Genomic DNA, 26,116 nt, shown 5'->3' on the forward strand with positions numbered 1-26,116 from the left:
ATAGTCAATGGGGGTGCCGTTGGGGGGCTATGATTCAGGGAAAGATGACGAGGGATGACTGAACCGAATTTTCAAAGGGAGGAGTAGTCAGCCAGGTTCTTGCTGAAGATAACGAAGCTGCTGCTCTCTGAAGCCAGTTAGAAATGTAGACCTTCAGACCCCACCCCAGAATAACTGAATAAAATCTGCATTTTATCAGAAGGCCTACATGATTTGTATACAAAATAAAGTTTGAAGAAAAGAGGAAAAAGGAGAAAAGTGTTTTCTAGGCAGAGGTAGTAGCAGGTAAAGCCACTGTATGTAATACAAGGTAGCCAGGGGATCTGAGTTTCGACTTTGAGTTAGGGATATGGTAGGAGATGGAGCTAAAAAGATTGTCAGGAACCACATCCTGATTTTACCAAGGAATTTTGCAGTTTCCTGAAATTGATGGGAGAATATGAAATACTTTTGAGTAGGAGCATATTATAAGCAGGGTTTCATTTTAGATATATGATAATTATAAATATCACTGAGTTTTCTCACAGAGGAAAAAAATATATACAAAGTACCAACTTTGAAAAGGAAGAGTTAAAGTAATACTCTTTTGCAAATATTCTGATTATCTCCCCAGCCAAAAACACCTAGAGAAACAACTGAACAAATTACAAAACTAATAACAGAGTATATTTAAGAAGTACTTTATATTATAAACATAAAACAACTAATAACTTTGTTAAATCTCTTTTGCATGTAAAATAAAAGTCCTAAATTACCTTTTAGAAAATAAAATAGAATAAAACATTCCAAATCATAATAATAACATGAATATTAGAGACCAGAAATAAACTTAATAAGAAATATTACATTTTATTGAGAACCACACAAAAATACAAATGGAAATGTGTATCTTGTCCCTGTATGAAATGTTACAATATTATGAAAATATATACATTTTTCAGGTTGGTTCCATGAGATTAATAGTCTCAACTGGAAACTTTTTTAAAAAGAGACAGTGTTCTGTTCTGTTGCCCAGTGTAGAGTACAGTAGAATGATTATAATTCAGTTACCTCAAATTCCAGGCCTTATGTGATTGATCCTTCCACCTCAGCCTTGTGAAATGTTAGAATTACAGACATGAACAACCATGCCTAACCTGCGTACCATTAGAACCTGAAAAAGTAATCTTGAAGGTATCCAGAAGAAGTAAATACGAATGAAAATATTTAAGAAACTTTTGAATAATTCAAAGGAGGATACTACCTGCCAGAAGTTAAAATGTATTTTTATAATTTACATATGTAATTCTTATGAGGTATAATCGCAGTCAGAAATAGGCATATTAATGAGATTAGAAAGTCAACAAACACCCATAACATAGAAAACACAGATTTTTCAATAATCAGACCTGGGACAAGTGGCCAACCATCGCCAAAATAATGGTTTTTTAAAATTTCAAAATAGTACCTTGAAATAAGTCCTTGTGTATTAAACATCTTAATTTTAGAAATTATATTATAAAATGTAGATAAATGTAGATAATTATCCATCTTAAGAAAACAATTTTAAGCACACATGCAAGTCTAAAAATCTGTTGAGAAAGGAGATAGAAAATTATATGAACATTTTTAAAAAGTGTGGGTCAAAGTTGCGTGAAATAAAATTTTAAGTTAAGGCTGGGCACGGTGGCTCATGCCTGTAATCCCAGCACTTTGGGAGGCCAAGGCGGGTGGATCACAAGGTCAAGAGATCGAGACCATCCTAAGCAACAAGGTGAAACCCTGTCTCTACTAAAAATAGCAAAAAAAATTAGCTAGGCATGGTGGCGCATGCCTGTAGTCGCAACTACTCGGGAGGCTGAGGCAGGAGAATTGCTTGAACCCAGGAGGTGGAGGTTGCAGTGAGCCGAGATTGCACCATTGCACTCCAGCCTGGGTAACAAGAACGAAACTCAAAAAAATAAATAAATAATAAGCCTTCAACTTAGAAAACGTAATTATGATATATGGGACCTGCCAAAGGCTAATATCATTGGTAACTACCAAAATACAAATATTTTAAAGGGCTGTGAAATTATTCATATAAGAAGTAGATATGACCAGTGCACTAATAGAAGTTCAAACTCACTATTCACAAATTGTGTATTTAGGAAAATACACAATTTCATGTATTTTTATGCGAATACATGAAAACCAAAAAGCTGAAATGCTATTTTTAACTTATAAATAGATAACTTCTGAACTTTTAGGAAAAGCTGATCTTTTAAATGTTATTTTTGTTACACTCTATTACTTTTCCTTTCTTGAATGCTATTGGTCAATATGTTTGAAACATTATCTCCAGGAATCTATTTAAAATAAATAAATGAAGATAGAAAAAATATAAATGCATAAAATATTCTTTGTAGATTTGTTTATAGAGCAAATAGAAGGCATATAAAGTAGAAATAATTTATTAATAATTTAGTTCTTAAATTATTGATTATATTAGCAAAAAAACTTGGCATTGTGGGTAAAAAAGACAGGAAGTCAAAATATTTAAGACTTAATCTTATACAAAGGGAATCAGTAAGCAGTATTTATTATTAAATTCTTGGTATTTCTAAGTAGAGATGATTCTTGTTGAGATATATTTTTGTAATTTGTGAATCATTAATTACAAAATAATTTTCAGTTTGCTAAAATACATATTTCTAGCAAAAAAAAGAAAAGTAAAAATATGGTGCATTTAGTATATGAAAGAATAAAAGGAAAACTATAAGGAAACATTTTAAAAAATGTAATGAACAATAAAACAGAAGTAAAGGCAAACATCAGATATGACAGTTAAACTTCTTTAATACTAGACAAGATTTTAGATGAAGTAAAAATAAAATCCAGTTTCTTGCTATTAAAAAATAACCATGAACAAAACACAGAAAAATTTAAAAAGTAAAGGGAGGACTAAAGATACATCAGTCAATAAAGTAGCAGATATGGCAATATTAATATTAAAATAGAATTAAAATTAAGAATAGCAACAGTTTTTAAAATCAAATCTTTATATAATAATAATATGATAGTTATATGATATAGCAGTAAATTCTACAAATAAAAATAACTTTTTAGTGGAAGCAATTCACAAAATATCAATTATATTGGAAAATTTTAGCATATTACTACTCTGAAGCTTTGAGAGAAAAAATATAAGTACCAAATATATGAATAATATAATTATTAGTTTGATCTGATAAATATATTTCCATTATTTTCCTCTATGATAAGAGAATGTGTTTTTCTTCAAAATTTAAAACATTTTTACAAATTGATGATTTTGAAAGACAAATTTAAATTAAAATATTCAAACACAAAAAAAATTTTAAATATTCTCCTTCTAGAGTAGAAATTTTGAGTCAAATAGAAAATCAAGAATGCATTTGTAAACAATTAGAGAAACCTCACTGATGCTACAGCATGTCCAAACTTAGGAATCATAAAGCTGTACAAGGCATCACATTAATCTTTGATTTACTAAATGAGAGTGTACAGGTACAAGCCTACAAATCAATAATTTAGGAAAATGTTTTTAAAAATATGTCTAAAGAAAATAGAAGAAAGAAAGTGACAAAATTAAACAAAAAGTGAAACAATTAGGTAGTTTAATGGACACACCCTGTTTGGGCAATTCAATTAATCCAATTTAAGTCACCCCACCTATTAAATGACATTGCTGTAGCTTTTCCTGACGAAAGGTTCTAGTGAATCAGATGTTCAGTGGGGATGCTGGTCACCTCTAGGGGCCATTGCTGCAGAATAAGAGAATAACGTTTCCCATTTAACTTGGAGCGATTGTGGGATCCTACACATCAATCACAGCTGTACCTCAAAGTTTGGTTTTGGAACTAGGGAATTTCTTTGACTTCTGAAATAGAGTTTGGTTTGTTGGAAAAAAAAAAAAACGAATCATGCTTTCTGAGGCATAAAAACTCTTCTTATCGCTGTCAGATGAGTTTATCTAAATTATGAGGGTTCCTCTTAGGAAATTTAATTTCCCACTAAATGATAACCTCATTTGTTATACAGCTGAGTTTAATATGTGTAATTCCTCTGTAAAATCAATGGTTATGCCTAAAAATATGCTTCCTTTAAACTGACCTTCAGTTCTTTCATAAAAAAGATGATCATTTAATCATCCTTTGTGCTATATTTTTCAAGTTATTCAAGAATAAATTGGAAACTATTCTGTTTGGAAATTTACTTGAAAAGAAGTTATTTTTCAAGGTATTGTGACCAAAAGCCTCGAAAAATTAAGATGATGTCAAAGGCAAGATGAAGAATTTGAAGTTTAATTATACCTCTACAAAGAAAACTCTTGACAAGTGTACTCACTTACTCATTCAGTAAATATTTGTTATGGGTAAGATTCATACAGGGATGACAAAAAGAATTCTTGCTCACAAGCTAGCAGGGCAGCAGCAGGTCTGAAGTAGGCCTGCTGGAAACAAAACTGGAAATAAAAATTAAAAAGTTTTTTTATTTTCAAAAATAGCAAAATATAAAACAATCGAGCATCACCAATTCAAATAAATTGACAAGGTTAATATGTATTTAGAGAGCATTTCGTTCTTTCTCCAATTCCAAATTTTCCATCTCCTTTTCTTCCCACTTATATTTGCAAGATTGATATATAAAGGGAAAATTCAAAGAATACACAAGAGTTTGGTTTGATCACTTCACCTCAAGGTGCAATGGCTTGCACCTGTAGTCTTAGCTACTCAGGAGGCTTAAGCAGGTGGATCGCTTGAGCTCAGGAATTCAAAGGCAACATAATGGGGCAACATGAATGAGGTAACCATATTCTTGAGGTTGGCCTTCTAGTTGGAGTCAAGTCTATTTGAGGCCTTCAAGAAATGTCTCAAATAGACTTCTCTGTTGGGAGTGTCCTGTTGACGTGCGCTGATTGTTCTAAAGACTACCAAAAACTGTGTTGCGATTCCAAGTTTCCATAATTCTAAAGGATTATTATCCTTGATCATCTGACTTAAATGTTTTGAGTTTCTTTGCTAGCCCTACAGTATTTCAAAATATAAATCAACAACATTTGAAAAAACAATATGCCAAATTATTTGTGTGGTTTATAGACGTTGATATGGATGGTTTGAAATACACAGATAAAGACAACTATAGGAGCAAACTGATCCAGTGAAATAAAGTAATATAGAGACATTGCAAATCATAGTAGCAGTTTATTTAGTGTAACTTTATAGGGTCATGTTGGTCTGGTGGAAAGATAACTTTAGATTTAAATCTCGGTTTAATTCTTTCTGTGTCCCTCCAAGGTTAAGCAATGTTTCTAACCTCTCTCAGCCTCAGTTTCATCTGTAAAGTGATCATTCAGATACTAAGAGTGCTATACAGATTAGGTAATACAATTTTTAGAGTGGCTGATACATAGTAGAATTATGGGTCCCTGTTGTAACCTTGAAAATCTCCTGAGTAAGTAAGGGTCCTTCTTCTGTGCATTTGACGGACTCGGTGGCCTCACTTCTAACCCTTTGTCTTTCACCTAGTCTTCTCTGGATTGTACTAGACTAGCAGAATGCAGACAGAATTGGATGGTGAGCCAGCAGTAGCTGACTAGGATGCCTCAATAGTGTGATCTCTGTCTTAAGTCTGCTTTTCTTGGAAGGATTAAGCCTTTCTTTACAGCTATGGTGGAGGAAGAAACATAACATGTAATAGAGCTAAAGATTAAAGATGTAGGACTGCTGAATCTAACAACCCCTGTCAGAGGAGCACCAGGAAGTTAGGAAAGAGGAAACTCTTAGCTTGACTTTTTCAGTTGCAGAGAAACAGAGCTATCTGGCAGCCTGTCCCAGTGGCAACACCCTGCTCAGGAGTCCCTAAGCCCTTTGATGTGGGAGGTGGAGCACCAAAAGGTACTACACCCAGACTTCCCATCACTCATCCATCACTCTCCATTCCTTTTATAACACTTGCATTTATTGTAGACTTTCAGAAATTCACCTTTCAAACATGTTTTAGGAACATATTATGTATAAGTAGGAAGCTGCTTACATATATTGAAGTAGGAACAGTATTATATTTAACAATATTTTAAAATTCATTTAATTCATAAAAGAATAAGGCATGTTAACATCAATTTTATTACTTTACAACCATAGTCACTTATAGTGCCACACAAAAAGCACACATAAATGTACAGTAAAAAAGCTAATAATTCAAAGTTCTAATCCCCAATATAATTTGCCTCTACACATTTCTACACAAAATACTGTATTTGAAAGAAAAGGAGGAGCTTAAAATGAAATCTTCCTTTCCATGTTCTGCTCCATCCTAAGATCATTATTAAAATATACAGATAAAGACAACAAGAGAGAAAATACTATAAGAGTTATACTTCAAGGAGCCCAAGGTACGAGTTAATTTTTAGCAGTATTTTCTTACCCTAGACACATTACACAGGTCAGAAATAACATTAAATATAACCATGTGTGACAATAGAGACATTGTTCTTCTAGGAATATGGTGTATATAATGAGCACAGGGAAAAATACAGTGAAATAAGTAAATGATATAAGAAATTTTTACATAAATTAAAAAGTTCAAAATTAGTTTTATCATCTGTATCTTCTGTTATATGTTTCATTATATTTGTTATTAGTTATATTATCTAATGCCTAGGGCCAAAAACAAAGTAGGTATTTTTTAGAAGGAGAAAGAAATTACAAATTTAGAGCGCTTTTGATTAAAATTTGTTTGCAAAATTTCCACCAGTTAGATAACATGACTTCCAGTTGTCATTTTTCTAAAGTTGGGTTTCCTTGCCTGGCCAGTAGTTGGGTTGTAGCAGATGATCACTTGTAGTGTAATTTTCCTTTTGGAATCTTGTAGACACCGTTGTTCTTTCTCTCTTGTTTGTGAAGCTTCTGTGTTTTGAAATATAATTTTTCTTTAAAATGAAAACTACTGCAATACTTAGGAAAATTGACACTGTGCCCAGTATCACAGTTAGTCCCAGATATATGTGTCTAAAAGAAGAGAGAATCTCTGTTATAATTATTGCAACTACCCAACTTTAAATAAAATTTAAAAAGGTAGATAATAATATCATTCTGATGGTTTTAAGAATGTACATTTGGTAGCTTATATGTAAGGCTATTTTATAAATACTGACAGTATTTTTAAAAAATTAAGCAATGTCTTAGTAGCACCATCATTTTCAGTTACTAATGATTACATAATCAGTTTCATCCTCTCTGTAAATTATTCCCTTAATCAGGTATCCATATCCCTGTTTGCCTAGAACAGCCCCAGTTTATGCTAGTGTTGGCCCAGTGTAATTTTAATAGTGCCCCTTTTCACACTCAAAAGAACCCAGTTTTGAATGATAAATTATGTGGCTACCCTATCCCCAGACCTTTCCCAAACTCATTTCTTTGGAAAACTTGCATAAAGCAATGCTAAGGGGAATTGGAGCTCTCAGTAAAGCAGAATGATTTCAGAATAAACCAGAGATTTAAATCAATTTATTTCATGAGAAGCCTGTAGTTCTATGTTTCGTTGAAAGATGCTAAGGTTTGAAAGGACAGGTTGAATGCCTCATTCTGGTTATCTTGAAAACATACTCCCAATCTCTGATTGAGTTACATTGTCTCTACATTACAGTTAATACAGCCATAGCAAAAGTGTGAGTACATCCTAAATTATACTCACAGATTGGGTCCCTTTCAAAGACCAAAGTAAATTTCACACAGAGCATCAAAACTTATTAACTCAAATTTATTTGAGATGGTGTGCCCAATTCACATCCAACTTAGATGGTTCAGCACCAAGTTTATTTCTCTAGAAAATGCTCAGCTTCTAAGTCTTTTAACAAATCTTTCTTGTGTTTAAGCCAACGAAGCATTGCTTTAAGCAATAAAGGACTAAATGTTTGATGAGCTGAACTGAATGATACCATAGTAAAAAGGCCATGCCACCCAACCCCCCTCCCCCATACTCACCCACACAGAGAAAACCTTTTACTTTTATGCATTTCAAGTACAGGAATAATTGAACATCAGTTTGGCAATAAAAGACAGATTAAGAGCCAAATCCAACTCTTGCCCAGGGGGATTATATCTGACGTAAATGGTACAGTTTGGCTCAGTTTGAAAAAGAATATAATTAAACCCAAAATGTGACCTAAATTTAAATGCTTCTGAATTTCAGGGAAATACTTGCCCATTTGTGTGCATAAACTCAGTTATTTTCTGGACACTTTTGTCATATTTTTAAAATGATTACTCATTTAAAATGGGAGTCAAGGTAATGAATAGGGACAAAATCAAAGAGCTAATAAAATAATAGAATTATTCTAGGATTACAGATCACACTTTTTGATTAGACTATTCTTTACCTTACAAGCAGTGAAATGATATGAAAACTTGTTAGTGTCAGTGGCATTGTGTAAATCTGGGATGCTGTAGCAATGAGAAGCGAGAATGCTTTTGATTTGGTACCTGAAGACATTTGAATCATATAATCTGCATGATCCTCTACTTCCACATCTTTTAAATCCCCATTTGAGGCATGAAGTATCAATCAAAACTCCGAAATATACTGGAGCTGGGATTCCTGCTGTGAGAAAAAAACAAATAATTGCTGTAAAAAACATGCACATCTTTTTGGCTATGAACAATTATCTGAAACCACCTACTTTAGTCTAATTACTGTTTTGGAGATGAAAGGTCATCTATTACACGCTGAAATCTCCAAAACCTCTCTAATTCAGTCATTTCTCATAGAATCATACAGTAACTACCATTTATTTATCACCAGAAGCATGTCACTCAGGCACTTCAAACTCAACATGAGCTCAGCTTCTTCCCCTGCAGACCTGTCCCTTTAGTGGTGGCCGCCCAGTCACTAAATCAGACTTCGGAGTCATTGTTGATCCTTCTTTCTCTCCTCTGTCTGGCAATCACTATATTTAATCTATCCCTGAATCATACGAATTCTGCCTACTAGGTATGTCTTAAACACCTTCTCTTCTTTCTATTCCCACTGCCACTCCTTCTACCCTAAAGTAAAGCAACAGCCCGTTCATGATTCCTCTCATTAGCCCTCTCGAATCTGTCCATCATATAGAGGTTGCATCACTGAATTAAGGAGGTGACGTTCCAAGACATCTGTTCTAAAACAAGAGTAGTTAACTGGACATTGAGTCCCTTCTACTTTTGTGGCTACACTTTGGGCAAGATTGTTGTCTTGCATTTCAGACTCCAATTTTCTTGTTTTTCTTTCAGTGACTAAAATGTTCTCCCCTCTTGTCTGAATACCTTGTGTAGTTTCCTTTATACCAACTAATGCTTTTCTCTTCTTCGCCTTCTTAATACACACTCACTTTTAGAATCTCATTTGGAACATTTTCCTTCAGAGTAGGCTATTTTGATGAACTAAACTGGATTAACTCTTGTTTTACATCTCTTAAAACTCTTAATACTCCTGTAATTATTTGTTGAATTGCCTTCTCTGCTAGACTGTAAGCTCACCACGGTAGGAAACATATCTTCCTTATTCATGCTATAAACCCTAGCAGGTTCTAAGAAAATGTTAGGAATGTAATCCCTCCTTAGAGAGAAAAGATGTCTCTCATGTACAGATATTAATGAAAGTATCTTAAGCAGTTGTTCACAACTCAGTTTATATTTTATATGTTCTAAATTGACGCATCGTTAACATCTGTCATTTAGTCTGTGTAGGTTTTTCTTTGTTTTGTAGTTAGTAGCCAGTATTTGAAAGCTAGGAGATTTCATGTAAACCTGCACACTTCTGAGTTCTCTTAAGAATTGTGTTGTCTGGCAGTCCATGGTCATAGTTGGCTGGCGTTGAGCAGCAGCTGCCTCCATGTCTCACTCCCCATTTTCTGCCTATGCTTGGACTCCACTGTGAGCCCTTACAGCTTTCTTTCTACCTGTATCACTCATTTCCATCAACTGCCTATTGTTTCTGGCATTTGAGTCTTAACCTTTTTGATATGTTTTCTTCTGTTACAAAATTGCTTTATATGATTATATTGAACAAAATAATCTCACTAACTTTTTTAAGTAATCTAAATATTTATGACACTTCTAAATTTCAGAGATTATCCACGTGTTCTTTGATAACAAATGAAAATATTTAAAAATATTTTCTATGTTAAGGTTTACCTAAGCTTTGCAAATACTCATGTAAATAATTGATTCAATCCAGGCTCATTTATGGGTACCAAAATTTTGGGTGAAAGATTTTTGGGGAACCGAATGGTGACATAACATCGAAGTGTCAAATTATAGATGACTTATTAACTGAAGAAGGATTTGTTTTTTTTAAATGAAGAAAGCTGGCACACATCACCTTCACTAAGAGACCAAAATTAAAATTCCAATGATGGTATAAATTGAGCGCATGTGCTTCCTGATGTGATTCACTAATTGTCATGCAAATCACCTGTGTAGTATTGCCACCAACAATTTTTACCTGGTTATAAAGCAAACAAACAGATCCAAATGGTGGGATATTTTACACAACAACCAATTTTGCCTCTTGAAAAAATATAAACGTTGCAAAAGAACAAAAAAGTAAAAACGAGAAAGTTTTAGAGCTAAAAAAGATAACTAAATGCAGGATGTGGTCTTGGATTGACCTTAGGTGAAAAGAAAAATCACTATAGGAGACACTATTGTTTTAATAAAAAAAAATGAAATGAGGAATTATATTAGATAGAGTAGCATATCAATGTTGAATTTCTGAAGCATGAGAATGGCACTGTGGTTATATAGGACAATAGACTTGCTCTTGTAGAAAAATACAAGTTGAAGTCTTTAGGAGTAAGAAGTCAGCATGTTCACTTCTTATTTTCAGATGATTCAGCAAAACATACATATACTTAGAGAAACACAGGAGAGGGATTTCTGGTTTTTGGACACCTTTGATAAATCTCAGCAAAAGTTATACAATTCATTGTAATTTAAAATTTTTTGCAAGTTTGAAATTTTCACAACAAATGGAAGAAAGAGAAAGAGGAAAGTTAAACCTATAGATTAAAAGAGATTTTAGAGGTATGACACCTAAATGCAATGTGTGAACATACATGTTTGGTTCTTGATTCAACATACATGTGTAAGGAAACATCAGATAATTTAAAGAATTTGAGCAGTAATTGGGTATTTGCTAATATTAAGAAGTTATTTTTTAAGATGCAAGATTCACCAGATTAAAATAAGTCATTATGGTTTTGATTAGAGCACACCAAACATGTTATGGAAGAAATGCAGTAGTCTGAGACTTACTTCAAAATAAGCTAGTGGGGGTAGGTGGTTAGGGACACAGATGTCCTGAGATGAGCTGTGTGTTGATAATTGTTGAAATAGGATATGGATCAATTGGAGTTCATTGCTATCTTTGCTATGTACAAAGAAAGTTCTTGCTATCTTTGTGTAAGTTTACATTTTTAAATAAATTGTTATAAGGATAACTAATTGATTCTATTTTTCATAAAACCCCATGAACCAGAAGAGCAGAAAATTGATCTACCATTCAATTTGGATTATTTGGTACCTCAAGAACCAACCAAATATATGATTTACCACTTAAAAAATCCAGGTGATAACCAATTTTATATTACCTTTAGTGCTATGAAGACAAGTCAAAAAATTCAAATGCTTGCAATTTTCTGTACATGTTTTAAGGTTATTATAATAGAAAATTTTCAAAGATTCACAAAAGCAGAGAGAATGATATAATTAATCCTCATATACCATCATAGCCTTGACAATTATTAATGTTTTACCATTGCTGTTTCATCTCTCTCTCCACTCTCAAACTCTTTCTTTTGAGACAAAGTTTCCCTCTGTCATCCAGGCGGAGCACAGTGGCACAATCTGAGCTCACTGCAACCTTTGCCTCCTGGGTTCAAGCAGTTCTTGTGACTTAGCCCCCCTCAGTATCTGGGACCCGAAGTGTGTGACAACATGCTAGGCTAATTTTTGTATTTTTAGTAGAGGTGAGGTTTGGCTACATTACAGCCAGGCTAGTCTTGAACTCCTGGCCTCAAATGTTCCACCCACCTCAGCCTCCCAAAAGTGCTGGGATTATAGGCATGAGCAACTGTGCCCCGCCTGAACTCTTACTTTAATATTTTAAAGGCAATCGCAGACATCATGTCATTTCAATTATAATAACATCTTTAAAAAACATGACCGCTATGCCATTCTCGCATCTAACATATTTTATAATAATTTCTTAATTTTTTAAAAATATATAGTACATATTCAAGCTTTTGGATTGTCACCAAGGATTTTTTTAGTTCGTTTGTTCTTATAAGGATCCAAACCAAATAAACACTTTGTATTTAGTTGATGACTCTTTATGGCAATATCCTCTCTTCACTTCATTTTCTTACTAATGATTTTTGAAAAAAGATACCACCAAGTCCTATAAGATATGCCACAGTCTGGATTTGTTTAATTGCTTCTTTATAATATGATTAAATTTATTCTCCTATCTTCCATTTTTCTAGACTCTGGTAGTTAGATCTTATTAGATTCAGGTTCAATTAGACAGCACATGCTCTCTAGTTGCCACTCTTAGTAATGCTAAGACAGATGTGAAGTTCAGGCTGTGCCAGTCTGATCCCTCCGTTATGAAGTTACTCATTAACTTTTACCTAAAGCTTTTGGCGATTTTTAACACTACAAGACAGGAATTTAAAAAAAAATCTTTACTTCTTATAGAAGCTCTTTGTTGTTTCTCTCTAAAAAGGATTTTCCCTAATTGACTAATTTGGTAACTTTGACATATAGTTAATAGAAGAAAGGCAGGGTAAATGATTTCTTTTTTCTCCTTTATTTCTCAGTTTTCAGAATAATGACTTGATGTCCTGATAGTCTCCAAATTTTTTAAGTATCATTAGGAACTCATGTTTTTTAAATATATTGTATATATTTCAATAAACTGTAACCATTATTGTTATTATTGCTACTACTATTGTGAGTTTCAGTTTATCTCACCTTGAGGCCAGTCTTCTCAAATTGGTTCAGTGCCCTTGATATATCCTTCTTAGCCTTTGATAGCTTAGTCACTTTCTTGCATAAAAAGATGTCCCATATCATCTTATGTATTTTCTACCCTAGACCTTGAACCAGTCATTTCTCCAAGGTACCATATTTTTTTCCTGGGAGATTATATTTAGATATCACAGATTAAGTGTAGTGTTGATTTCTTCTGGGTTTCATAGTTTCTAGATTTTTCAGAAGATGGAACTATGAAATACACATTATTTTAAAATAAAAATATGTGAGTTCATATTGATGTTTTAAGTTCAAATTTAAGAATGAGCTTTGTTATTTTATTTTATACTTGTATCACTTTTCTATTTTACTAAAAACCTTGATTTCAAGTAATCTTAACATTTCAACTGCTTTGTCTTAAATTTATAATAGTTTTAACATAAAAATATTGATATTAGTAGTAATGACTATAAATGCAGTTTATGAGAATTTGGTAAAAAATTTTATTTTTTGAGGCATTTAAGTTTTTTAATGTAGGCTTATGTTACCAATTAAATATATAGTTTCAGTTTAAAATGTGGTTATTTTATTTTCAGTTATATAAAAACCTTATATAAACTTGTTTAAACAATCATATAAGTAGTTACATTTACAAAGTCTTACTTTCATCCTGAACTTTCTTACCTCTTAACTTTCTTCTCCTACAAGTAAACATTTTTTAGTTTTTAGTTTATGCTTCCATTGTTTCTTTTTTTAAAAAGAGCAAAATGCCTTTGCACATGCCTATAGTATTTCCACCTTTCCACGCTTGACACCAAAAACATCATCCAATAAAAATTGTTCTCCATTTTGCTTCTTTCTACTTAATACTATATGCTGGAGATTGCTTGATAACATTAGATAGAGATTTTCCCCATTCATCCTTATGGCTCTGTTATGTGGGTGTACTACAGTTTATTCAACCAATCTCCTACTGATGGACATTTAGATCACTTCCAGGTTTTTGCTATTATAAAAATTCACAATTATTACACCTATTTATAATGATTAAATTTATTTTACAATTTTTACTATCAAATTTTTGGTATAATTCTTAGAAGTAAAGATATTAGGTTAAAAGATCTATCTATATATAATTTCATCAGTTAAGCCTAATAAAGAACATCATTTTCCCAACAGCGATGTGTAAGCATAATCTATTTTTGCATTCATTGCAAACAAAATTTGGTAATTTGTCAGCCTGATAAGAAATGTCGTTCTAGCTTGACTCTTTTTTTATGAGAGAACTTGAGCATCTTTCTATATATTGAAAGGCAATTACATTTATTTTTCCATGAAAAATTCACATCTTTTATTCATTTTTCTACTTTGTTGCTTGTCTTTTTCTTCTCAAAATTTAGGATTTTTCTTTATAATGGGAATATTAGCCAGTTGTCTGTTACATAAATTGCAAAACTCATTTCTACTTCATCTTTTGCCATTTGACTTTGCTTATGATAATTTTGCCAAATTCAAATTTTTTTTGTCAAATCAATTTTGTAAACCATTTATTTTAGTTGGAACAATTTTTGTTCTGTAGGTTCCATCTGTATTCCCGAAGACAGGTATATATGGAGGCCAACTCTTGCCAGGCATATACTACAGACTCAATATATGACACTTTTCTAGATAACACCTATTTTCATATTGTAGAATTAGAGCCAGTCATGATGTCATATAACTCCATGTTTGTTTATTTTTCAATTTTATCAGGATTTTATTATTTTTCTATGCAACTAGTTTACATCAAGAACTATGTAAACCAAATTTAATTTCAAATTGTTTAAGCTTTGGGTTTGTTTTGCTTTCTGAGTTGTTCCTTTCTACCAAATGACAGTGGCATATTCAAAATTATTTTATGTTATTCTTTATAAACTCTTTAAGGATAAAAGCTTTATTTGTCTCATTCACTGTTTTCTGTGGATTTTAACCAATATACATTTAAAAATTCGGTAGGGAGAAAAAAACATTTTAATTACAATGGAAAGAATGACCTACTCAAATGTATTTGCTTGATTTAAATAGCATCTTATCTTTCTACCTAATGACATAAGGGATAAGCATTGAGAGTAGCTCAAAACAATTCTTTCCATTTTAATAACTGAAAAAGTTATATTTAGGCTTCAGCCTTTCTTACTGATTAATTTCCGAGAGCTCTCTTGTAAAAGCTATAGATTTTGTGAGAACACTCAAGTGCTAGAAAACATAAGACTGTTAAAAATTATGATTAACCTCACAAAATCTCTTTGTTATATCTGAGGCACAAACTAGGCAATAAATATTTCTGTAACAAAAGAAGAAAGGAGTCAAGAAAAGAAGGGAAGAAATAAAGAAATGACTATTAACTTTACCACTACAACATATATTTATGCGTGGAAATTCTATCAAAATATTTAGAAAAGTCTTCAAAATATATTTATGGTGGCTGCCATAAATTAAAGCATAGATTATACTTACCAAGAACTCTTATTGCTAATGTGTAGATACCCAGGGCAAAAGACTTAAGCTGTGGCTTAATGCACCTAAAATCAACAAAAGCACCATTATAATAAATATATAATTCATTAAAGCAAATAGAAATTCGAATGATAATCTGCGTAACACACATGAAATCATGTTAGAATTCAAGTGACATTTATGGTGAACCTATTGGTGTGCTAACATAGGGAGGGCAAAATATGTAAAAGCCATATTCCATTTCATGCAATGCTACATGTTTATAATTAATATTTCTAGAAACTAAATCACCATACATTCCATATTCATGTGGTGCTAGTAAAGTCAAATTTAAGTTTAACCAGCAAAATAGCAAAGACTTGAGATAAAACTCAAATTTCTAAAAAATTGTTAGAATTTGAAGCAAAAATAAAGAATTAATAACCTACAATTTTTACAGCTTTTGGACTAAAAGCACAGGACCAAATTCATCAGTTGATGTAATCACTGGGGCATGCTAAAAGTTGCTGCTAAAGAGAGAGAACTTGAAATAATCAGAAAAGTGCAAAACACCTAAATAACAAGAGTCATTAATATGACTGTAAAGCTTAATGTGATTTCCCTATGGATTTTAATAGTAATAATCATGATAATATATAATGACTACGGAGTGTTAACCATGGTATTAAGTACTTTGTACATATTACATCATTTAGTCTCTGCTTTAAAAGAGGCAAAAACAAACAAACAAACAAACAAACAAAACCCATCTTCAACCCAAAGGAGTCCTTCTGACATCAAAATTCACAATAGTTAATATGAAGGACTAGTGGTGGGAAAATGCTTTCTGTGGTAAGCACCTGATTCTACACTTGGCACAGTATAAGAAGTTGTTGAAGATGTAGCACAGTATTCTGGAAAGTCTAAGACAGTGTTTTGCCGTTTTGTCAAACTCAGGCTACCATTTATAAATGTAACTATCTCATGTTCTTCATGTTGTATTTCCCATGATTTGGTGAAAGCTGTTTGGAGAATAGCAGGTTCTGTTTTCTGTTTGTCATTCCTAAACAGTTTCCATTATACAAACTGTGGGAAATTAAAACTGTATACAATGCTTTGGTTAGCCTTTAGAAAAAAATTAGTATTTATCCTTGAATACATGAATTAATTTGAAAATCACCAAGTCCATCTCACCAATATTGAATTCTAGTAAATGTTGACTTTTCACGCTTAATAATTATATCAAATTTTTTATTAGGTGATTTTTTATCAATAGCACAATAGAAATATTGGCAAAGCTAAAGCTAACTCAATTAGGATGAAATATTATAACTGAGACTCCTATTTGCAAAACTATTTTAGCATTTGGATTCATATAATTTTTACAGATGTGTGATAGGGTTATCAGTAAAAAATGTTTTAACATAAATTGTATTTTAATAGAAGAAAAAACTGTAAGGAAGTTGAATGAGATATAAAGGCAGGAAGAAGGAAATATGTAATGCCTGTCACTGTTAAAGTAGTTGTTATGCAAGTCTGAACCAGGTGATGTTGGTTATCAAATCACTATTTTTTGGATACCATTAATTACATTAGAAAGTGATGTACATTTAAAATTGTTATTTTTTAAGAAAATATTTATAATATACCAGAAATCAATATTTAGTTACTATTTAAACTTATGATAAAAAATTTTCTGTGTCAATTTGTACGTAAATAAGAGGCTACATAATTTTACAAAATTTTTAGGGTTTTATAAGCAAAAATGATTGAAGTTATTGATTAAAGTCTGGCTCTGTGTGTTCCCACCCAAATCTCATCTTGAATTGTAATCCAAATTTTAATCCCCACATGTTGGGAGAGGGACCTTTTGGGAAGTGATTGGCTCATGGGTGTGGTTCCCCCATGCTGTTTCTGTGACAGTGAGTTCTCACAAGATCTGATGGTTTTATAAGAGGCTCTTCCCGCTTCACTCTGTACTTCTCCCTCCTGTGCCTTATTGAGGAAGGTCTTGTTTGTTTTCCCTTTCCCCAGTATTGTAGGTTTCCTGAGACCTCTCCATCCATGCGGAACTGTGAGTCAATTAAACCTCTTCCCTTTATAAATGATCCGATCTTGGATATTTCTTTACAGTAGTGTTAAAACAGACTAATACTGTCATTAACATCATGGATTAACATCCTCAATTTACCCAAAAGCCATGAAATCCCTCACAGATAATTCTAGTTATAGCAAAAATACACAGATAAAGCAAAATAAATAAATAAATAATAAATGCATAATATTGTAGTATTAGATAAGCCTTTAAAATGTCTTGTAAATTGTATTTCCCATGATCTAGTGAAACTATATTTAATCTAAAATGCTTGTTATCTATGCTAATTAATATTATTACCAGCATTAGAAGCAGTACACTATTATCTATTAACCAACTCTAGTAATGTAGGCACTAACATTGCTTTCTAGAGCAATAGTTTGCAAACATTTTTAACTAAGAAAATGTCTCTTAAGCCACATTTTTGTATTAATATCAAGTGAGATACATATAGAAGTGAAAAAAGGATGTGGGACAAGTTCCTTGAAAAAACTAAGAAGAATCATAATGATTCTACAGAAAAAAATACTTAAATCCTTGCCTGAGATGATTATGTCTTATGTTAAAATTGGAATGGGGAGAATCGGTACTCACCTTAGAAGTAATATGTATCCAGGTATGCCACCTAGGGATAAAGTATAGGATGTGATGACTGAAATTACAAGAAAATACAGAAACATTTGGGGACATCCATTGTCTTTTTGACATCTTCCGACTATGCCTGAGGAATTTCCAGATTTAGAAGCCGCAATTCCCACACAAGTGCAGTTGTAAAATATCTGTAACACGATAGGGAAAAGTCCAGTTATTGCAGTGACATTTAAATAAAATTAAAGATAGTTATTTTAAAAAACTTACAGTATAGTAGCCATGCATTATATAAACAATGAGGAAGTATTCTTTTATTTTTCCGTATTAGAGTATATTGAACAAAGCAAAGTCTATACAGAAACAGCATTTCATTATCTAAATAGCAGACGGTCAGTCTACTAAGTATTAATCCTACACAACAATCTCCCAGCAAATCCTACCTAATCTAACCATACCTTACCTCTTTCACTACCAGTTTCAATTCTAAGTAATCATTATTTCTTGCCTAGATTGTTGCAATGCACCCTTTATTCTTAACTTGTTTTTGCTCTTACCTAGCTAGAATCTGTTTTCCATCCAGTAAGCAAAGTGGACCTTTAAGCATGACACTCAGATCACATCACTACCCTCAACCTGCCAATGGTTTCTCATTATACTTGCATGAAACCCCATATCCTTATAACGGTTTACACTTTTTCCATCATGTAGCGCCTGGATGCCACTCTAATCTCACCATTCAGTGACCTTCCCTCTCTCCTTTTGTGTCAGCCACACACAGGACCCTTGAAACGGCCACTTTGCCCTTTCCAAACCTCCTCTCAAACCTGGCAAGTTTATCCATGTCTCATGGCCCTGCTATTTTCTCTACCGGGCAGCTCTTCTTCTAGGTGATTATATGGCTAGCATCCATACGTAAGGCATCTGTTCAGAGATTTTATTAGAGACCTTTCACAACTACCCATTCAAAAAAAAAATACTTCCATCTCTTTACCCTTTTATTCTAATTCATGTCTTTTTCACCATGCTTCTTACTACCTATCAGTATATCATATATTTACTTATGTTTAAAATATACTTTCCCAACAAAATGTAACCTCCATGAAAGAAGAAACTGCTTGCTTTACTATCATTATGCAACCAGGGAGTAGAAGAGGCTCTCATTTTAGGCATTTGATAAAACTTAGTTAAGTAAATGGGCAGAATTGAGGATATGACAGAATTTATGGTGGCTGTAAGAAAAAAATAATTCTGGTGCATAAAACAGTTTGTATAAACCCTTGACAGTTTATTTCTTTAAATTTTATTTATTAATGCCTTTATACAATGCTATATTTAATCACAGAAGAGTTTGTGAGTTTTTAGACAGTAAATAAAGCTGGAATTTCCTTTTCTAGAAAAAGTAGTAATGTAGATTTTTTTGCAAGGTCAAATTGAAATCTTTGATTCTTAATTCTGGCTGCTCACTAGACAAATGAGTTAAAGAAGTCCTTTGTATCTCAGTGCCTCAGTTCTCACATAAGGAAACACTGAAAATAATACAAATTATTTCAGGACCATGAGATTTAAATGCAAGTTTGTTTTTAGAACACCAATCTTTAGCCCTTCTTTATAATGTCTTTTATAAATGGCAGCTCTCATTAAGAAAAACCTTCATGCAGCTGTGGACAAAAATAACAGTAGCTGAAAGAAAAATAACAAAAGGAAGAAAGCAAAGAAAAGAAGAAGAGAGAAGCTTGGTGAAAACATATTTCAGATGAGTAGGTAGTGTTATTCATTGTCGCTAGAAACCAATCCTTTCTGCTCTAAATAAGTCAAAATAATAATACAATGAACAGTCAATCAACAAACATAGCTGTATATCTATGGATATACAGCCTAAGCATTTGTATCCAGTTAATAAGCATATGTAAATAAATGAAATGAATGAGTGGTTTAATTATCTGCCTTGTAGAATTGTCAAAGGTAATTTCATCAGTCATAAATAGAAAGCAGTCTCAAAGAGCAAACAATAAGAGTCTGTTCTCCCTGTCTGCTCTCTGCCATGTGAGTATAGAAGGTGAAGATGGCCATCTGCAAACCAGATAGCAGGTCCTCACCAGGCACCAGATCTGCTGGCATCTTGATCTTGGACTTCTCAGCCTCCAGAACTATGAGAAGTAAATGTTTGTTGTTTAAGCTACCCATTCTATGGTGTATTCGTTATAGCAGCCTGGACTGACTAAAACAGATTTTTACCTATATTTCCAACCTCATCTTCCTCTTCCACCCTACAGAAACCCTCCAATCCAGCCCATCTGCTCTCTTATTATAATACAAATTGACTGGATTTTCCAAGCAAAGTTGTCCTAGAACTATCAACCTCCTTATAATCAGGTCTCTGACCCCAAGGTCTAGAATCTTTGGAGCTAAACCTCCTAATACCGACTTATATTTGTCCATCTCCTAAAACCTCAAATGACCACTGGTCTTGGAGTCAGAAGACATGGATCTGAAAGTATATCTTGTTATATGATCACATGATAGACATTCCCATTCAGGGCTAACACTTCTTATAAGCAAAAGGAGGTAAACTGATTATGTAATTACAAAAGCTCTTCCACCCCATTTCATGACTCTAATTCTCATCCTAATTTTTTCAGCAACTCAAGTACCACTAGGAATGGTTATAACATTTTCTTTTTGTACACAAAAAAGGGTAAGAAGCAAGCCTCCTGCTAGTAGTGGTCTGCTGTGAGCCCCCATAGAGTTGTGTTATTTATATTGTAACAAGACCATGGCCATATACTTTAGAGGTGATTTCTTACAATATTGTTTCCACTCCTGCTGGAGGTTTGACAACCAGCAAGGCAAGCTGATACATATGTGATTCCATTTTCACCGCACATGGGTTCCCATTTTGTCTCTGAACATTTGCATCTTGAGTTGCAATCTGAAAAGAGAGCTCGTTCATGATAAGAGACAGGTTTGGTTCTGAAAAGAAATATAACAATATAAAATATTATCTCTTAGCAGGTAACACCTGAATATTTTCAAAAACCAATGTTCTTGAGTGATATAAAAGATACTACCAAAAAAAAAATTGCCTTTTAGAAACACATTTGTCATCAGAAATGCCAGCTTCTGGTCATGAAATGTGGGTTTACTAATAACAGCTTTATCTTGAAAGGTTTTAGAAGCTTACAAATTCATATCATGTCCAGTTCTTAGCTTATAGCTTTCAGTAAAGTCTGCTGCCTCTAGGATCCTCTAATATAACTTCTCTGCAAAGGTGTATATAAATAGCTAACAAGGTTAGAAAAGTAAACTTTTAGAGCAATTTATGGCATTACTTAAATGCATCACAGGTGGTGTGTGTGTGTGCAAATTTCATTCAGAATTGTTGTCTGACTGGAATGGATGTTGCTAATAGTTCAGTAAAGGAAAAGTAGCCAATCGGTAATCATTTAATTCTCTTTCAGTGTTTGCAGGAATTACATGTCCTCTTGTGTATGTCTTACATCGGCAATAAGTGCATTCCCAGTTCACTCAACCTTTCTCCTGTGTATTCTCCCAGTGTACAGTGCTCTTTCGTATCTTATAGATCCTTTCTTACTCAAATTCTCAAGCAAGTTCAATGACTCACCCACCTATTTGTTCATAAAATTTTACTGGAAAACTACTAAGTGCTAGCTCTGGGAGAAAAAGAGATAATTACAAATATTAATGAGACAATATTTACCCTCCAGAAATTAGCTTTTTTGAGTTGTTTCACAAAATTGTGATCACATTCTTTCTTTTCCTCTTCATATTTTTTTGTCCTCTGCCATTCACTTTTGTATTTACTCTTCCTCTCTCCCAGTATTCTCTCTCCCTCACTTTTTGTCTGTCACCTGAATGGCCTAATCCTTCTGCTTTTATCCTTTTTTGCTATTCATATCCCACTACTCTTCTCAAAGGGAACTTTTGCAATGGCACGTCATTTCTATCTGCATGATAGGTGCCATTCCTGGGCCCTCCATACTTAATTTTTTCTACTCCTTATTTTTAAATTTATTTATTTGCGTATTCCTTCTCTCTTTCACCCCATTTTGTACAAAGATATTTGAGGAGCATAAACTAAAAAAATACATTGAAATGTGCAATCAGCAGAGGCAGGAACTGTTTTCTTAATTTACTTCCATTTCTCCAGCACCAGTAATAACTCCTGTCACACAGCAAGCTAAGAAACAAGATTTCTAGTTAAGTTAATCAAGAAAAACATGGTATTATGGTGAAAGAAATTAACCACTTGGGCCTCTGCCTATAAGAAGCATCGTCATTAATTATGGCAACCATAATTTCTTAATGATAGTAATATTCCATCTAGCAGGACTGGTATGATGAATTTTGTCACCTCAAAAGTATAAATAAAAATCCTCTGAGAGGTTTCCAAATATGTAGTGTGAAAGGGTATTGAACTAGGCCTTCCGAGATGTCCTATAGGAATGTTTAATCCTGTTCTCTTCCATAAAATTTTAATTGTTAACTGAGACTGTTTGTAGTATCTAAAAGTATAAAACTGCCTATACAAGTCTAGAATCATTTTAACTCTGGAAATGGTAGGGCTGAGATTATAGAAGGTTGGAGCTCGAGAGAACCTTGGTGTAATCTAGGCCGACCTCTCGTTTGACAGATCAGGGAAGTCAGGCCCCAAGCGGATGGGTAACTTGCTCAAATTCCCACTGCTTGTTAGTGACAACTCTGGAAACAGAACCCTGCCAGGCCTCTTGATTGTAAATTCTTATCTGACATCAGAGTTATCCTTGCTATTGCAGAAGACAGATTTCTTCCATTATCCTATCTAAGGCTTATCTTCAGTTTTCCTATTGAATGTCCAGGTCAAGACAGTGTTTGGAATAAAGCAACATGGAAAAACCCATGGAAACCATTTTATATTTTATAAAGAAAATTACTTTGTATTATTGAAAGTAAGTTTGATTTATCATCGGGAGTAGGAATCAATGGCATACATGTTTTCTGAAGGATGTGCTGACAGTAGATTTGTCATTTAGAATTTTAGTTATAAGAAGAGTTTTAACAAATATGCCAGAATGTTTATACCCAAATGAGATTTTCTTTCAAAATAGTTATGCCGAAAGATGAGAGCGTTTTCTTAAAGGTTAAATCTTTGCCCTTGTTAAGAATATTCTAAAAAATATACAAGGAAATTTCAAAAGAAGAGCCTTAGAATTTTTTTTTTTTTATATATATATATAGACGGGGTTTCACCATGTTGGCCAGGCTAGCTTTGAACTCCCTTGGCCTCCCAAAGTGCTGGGATTACAGGCATGAGCCACTGTGCCTGGCAAGCCTTAGAATATTTTCAACAGCAACAGCATTACTGCAGTACAGTCAGAGTCTTTTAAGGTGACTGCTTTGAAGAGGCTAGTACTCAGTTAATGAAAATGTTGCCCTGTATTTGCTTAAAATGTTTAATCTTTGGTTATGTAGGGCCACTTTTAATGGGAACCTCAAAGTTTGCTTTTGTTGTCTGTCGTTGTCTGTTGGTTCTCTGTTTTGTGTTTACTTTGGCTTAGAAATTATGATGTAGAAAGATGTTCTACTTTGAGTCATGCCTGTGTTCAAGCCCCAGATCTATGCAGTTGCCTTTAAAGAAGGATAACAGAACTAATGTCATAAAGGTGTTTTGAGGATACAAATGAGATCATGAAAGTTAAGGTGTTTTGTAAATCACAAACTATAAAGTACTCTACAACTGTCCCTCTACCGTGAGGATCTCTGGGACAATTAAAGATGGCACTGGGCTTCTCTCTCTAGAAGCTTCTTTCATTTCATCGTCACAACATTCTTAATCCACACTGCTGACTTTCACTAAGGCAGCACTATAGTCAGCTGAGTCTAACAATCTGGCTGTGATAACTCCCATAAGCCATAATTGATGAACTTTGCATTCACCAATTTTCCTGAACATCGTAGATGGCCAAAACTATAACAGCCGCTCATTTAGCAGCAGGTGACACCAGGTTAATAAAGATGATGGAAATTGGAACATAGAGACGAGGCAGATAAGCATGGAAGGAAGAGTAGGAAGGGAGACGGATAGCAGGCTGTGAGCCAGAAGCTGCGTAACAGGCAGGAAACAGCATAAAGTGTCAGGAATGTTTGCCTTTGAGCCACAGGCAGAGTTTCTGGTGGCCAGGCAGATACAGTTGGGGAGGTCTTCCTGGCACATGGTGGAGCCTCAATAATTTTTTAGAAAATAAATAATGCATAGACAGGTGAAATGATGAAGAAAGTTACCTCTGGGAACTCATGTTAAAAAGTAGAGCGATGGGAAAGACTCAGTGGGCAATATAGTTCCTACAAGATCCAACCAAGTATTGAAAGAAACTCTGGAAACCAAGCAATGTATTATCACCCACCCCATGTAAGCTGGCAGGTCTGAGGGCATTCCTAAATATTATCCTGACCAATTGCAAGACACCCAGCTAAAGAGAAATTTTATGGGGAGCACCAGGTTGAAGGACAGGCATTTCTTTTCAGAAACTTCATAGGATTCAAGCACAACAGCAACTATGGAGGATTGCATAGAAGTAACTCCCCTTACTCAGGTGTCCAAAGGAGAAAAATACAATATTTCCATGAATGGCACATTTATTTTGTGTTAGGCAAGTAGTGTTCACTTTCATATACATTAACTTGCTTAAACCTAACAGAAGCTTAAAAGGCAGTCATTACTTCTGTTTTTAAGATGGGAAAATTGAAGTTGGATTAGTTTAAACTGCCCATATATCACTTCATTAAAAATAGAGACCTGATTCAAGGTTTGTATTTCCACTATCATGTTGTTTTTCTAAATTAATCAGGTTGGTTCTCTAGGGTAAAATATGGGTTTATCAATTTTTTATTTCTCTAAGATATTTAAAATAAAAAAAGATGACACATTTTGGTGACAATAACCGATTCTAAGTATTGTCAGTTATTCCACAATAATACTAAATCTCTTACCATAGTTACGATGTTTAAAAATCAAATTCGTTTTTTGTAACTCCACAAATAATCGATTTAATTAAACAAGACAATATCCTTAAATTATTTGATAAGGGAACATACCCTTGGTAGGAAACAGTTAGTCCTGCCACATCAGAATTTTCACAGCCCAGTGCAAACAGGGAAAGAAATAGGAGGTAACCAAAGGCAGATGATCCCAAGTAGAGTTTTGCAGCTCCACACACACTGATGCTGAATTTTTTCATAACTATCCCCCCAGAGAATATTCCAAGGGCCACTGCTGGTATGTTGATGAGCCCTGAGAAACAAGAAAATACATGATTTTGTGAATCTCTAAAAAAAAGATCTGAGTGCACTCACACAAACTTTCAAATGTATTATTACTAGAAGACTTTGTCACTTTAAATTATAGAAATATTCACTTTAAATTGTAGAAATATTCAGTCACTATCATCTAACATATTCAGAGAATGTATGATGAGTGTCTTGGTTATAGATTAATGGTGATGCAACTACACAGTCTCAGGTTCTGTCTAGCACAATGTCTAGCACAGAGTATTAAATTAACAAATACCAAATGAATCAAATATCTCTGGTTATTCTAGTCCAATTCCAGCATTAACAAGTACAATTAGGTAGCAATTAGGTGCCAATTAATGTTCTTTAATGTTCTGTATAAAAAATAATAGGCAAATAGCATATAGAAAACTTTTTTTTAAGTCTTGATTCCTATTTTCTGCCCCCCCACTCGCCATGTATGCAAAATTTGTTTTCATTGAGCCAGCTTCTTACATTTGACTGTGGTATCCTTCCTAATAAAAACAATAACCACCTCTATTTACTTGCTTATAATGTACCAGCCACTGAGCTAAGCATTTGATATATTAATATTATCACACTCGCTTTTCACCACAACCTTAAGAGTAGGCATATTGTTAGCCTCACTTCGGAG

The 26,116-nt window shown here is 33.5% G+C and overlaps 1 protein-coding gene across 6 annotated transcripts in view; it reads right to left on the minus strand.

Annotated features, from left to right (window-relative positions):
* Positions 1–3,355: 3,355 nt before the first annotated feature.
* The window catches only part of SLCO1C1 (solute carrier organic anion transporter family member 1C1), a 58,404-nt gene continuing 35,643 nt past the window's right edge, over positions 3,356–26,116 (minus strand). For 4 of the 6 annotated variants that reach the window (XM_074403194.1, XM_074403196.1, XM_003934588.3 and 1 more), the window contains 6 exons: positions 25,267–25,462; positions 20,979–21,144; positions 18,178–18,362; positions 15,510–15,574; positions 8,484–8,601; positions 3,356–7,010 (listed from right to left, as the gene is read on the minus strand). In XM_074403194.1, coding sequence (XP_074259295.1) covers positions 6,788–7,010; positions 8,484–8,601; positions 15,510–15,574; positions 18,178–18,362; positions 20,979–21,144; positions 25,267–25,462 — 953 coding nt within the window. In that variant the 3' untranslated portion in view covers positions 3,356–6,787. Of the gene's footprint in view, positions 7,011–8,380; positions 8,602–15,509; positions 15,575–18,177; positions 18,363–20,978; positions 21,145–25,266; positions 25,463–26,116 lie in introns of all 6 variants that reach the window. The other 2 variants (XM_010345136.3, XM_074403195.1) reach the window with 2 other exon arrangements.

The sequence above is a fragment of the Saimiri boliviensis genome, chromosome 7 (assembly GCF_048565385.1).
Source record: "Saimiri boliviensis isolate mSaiBol1 chromosome 7, mSaiBol1.pri, whole genome shotgun sequence".
NCBI lineage: Eukaryota > Metazoa > Chordata > Mammalia > Primates > Cebidae > Saimiri > Saimiri boliviensis.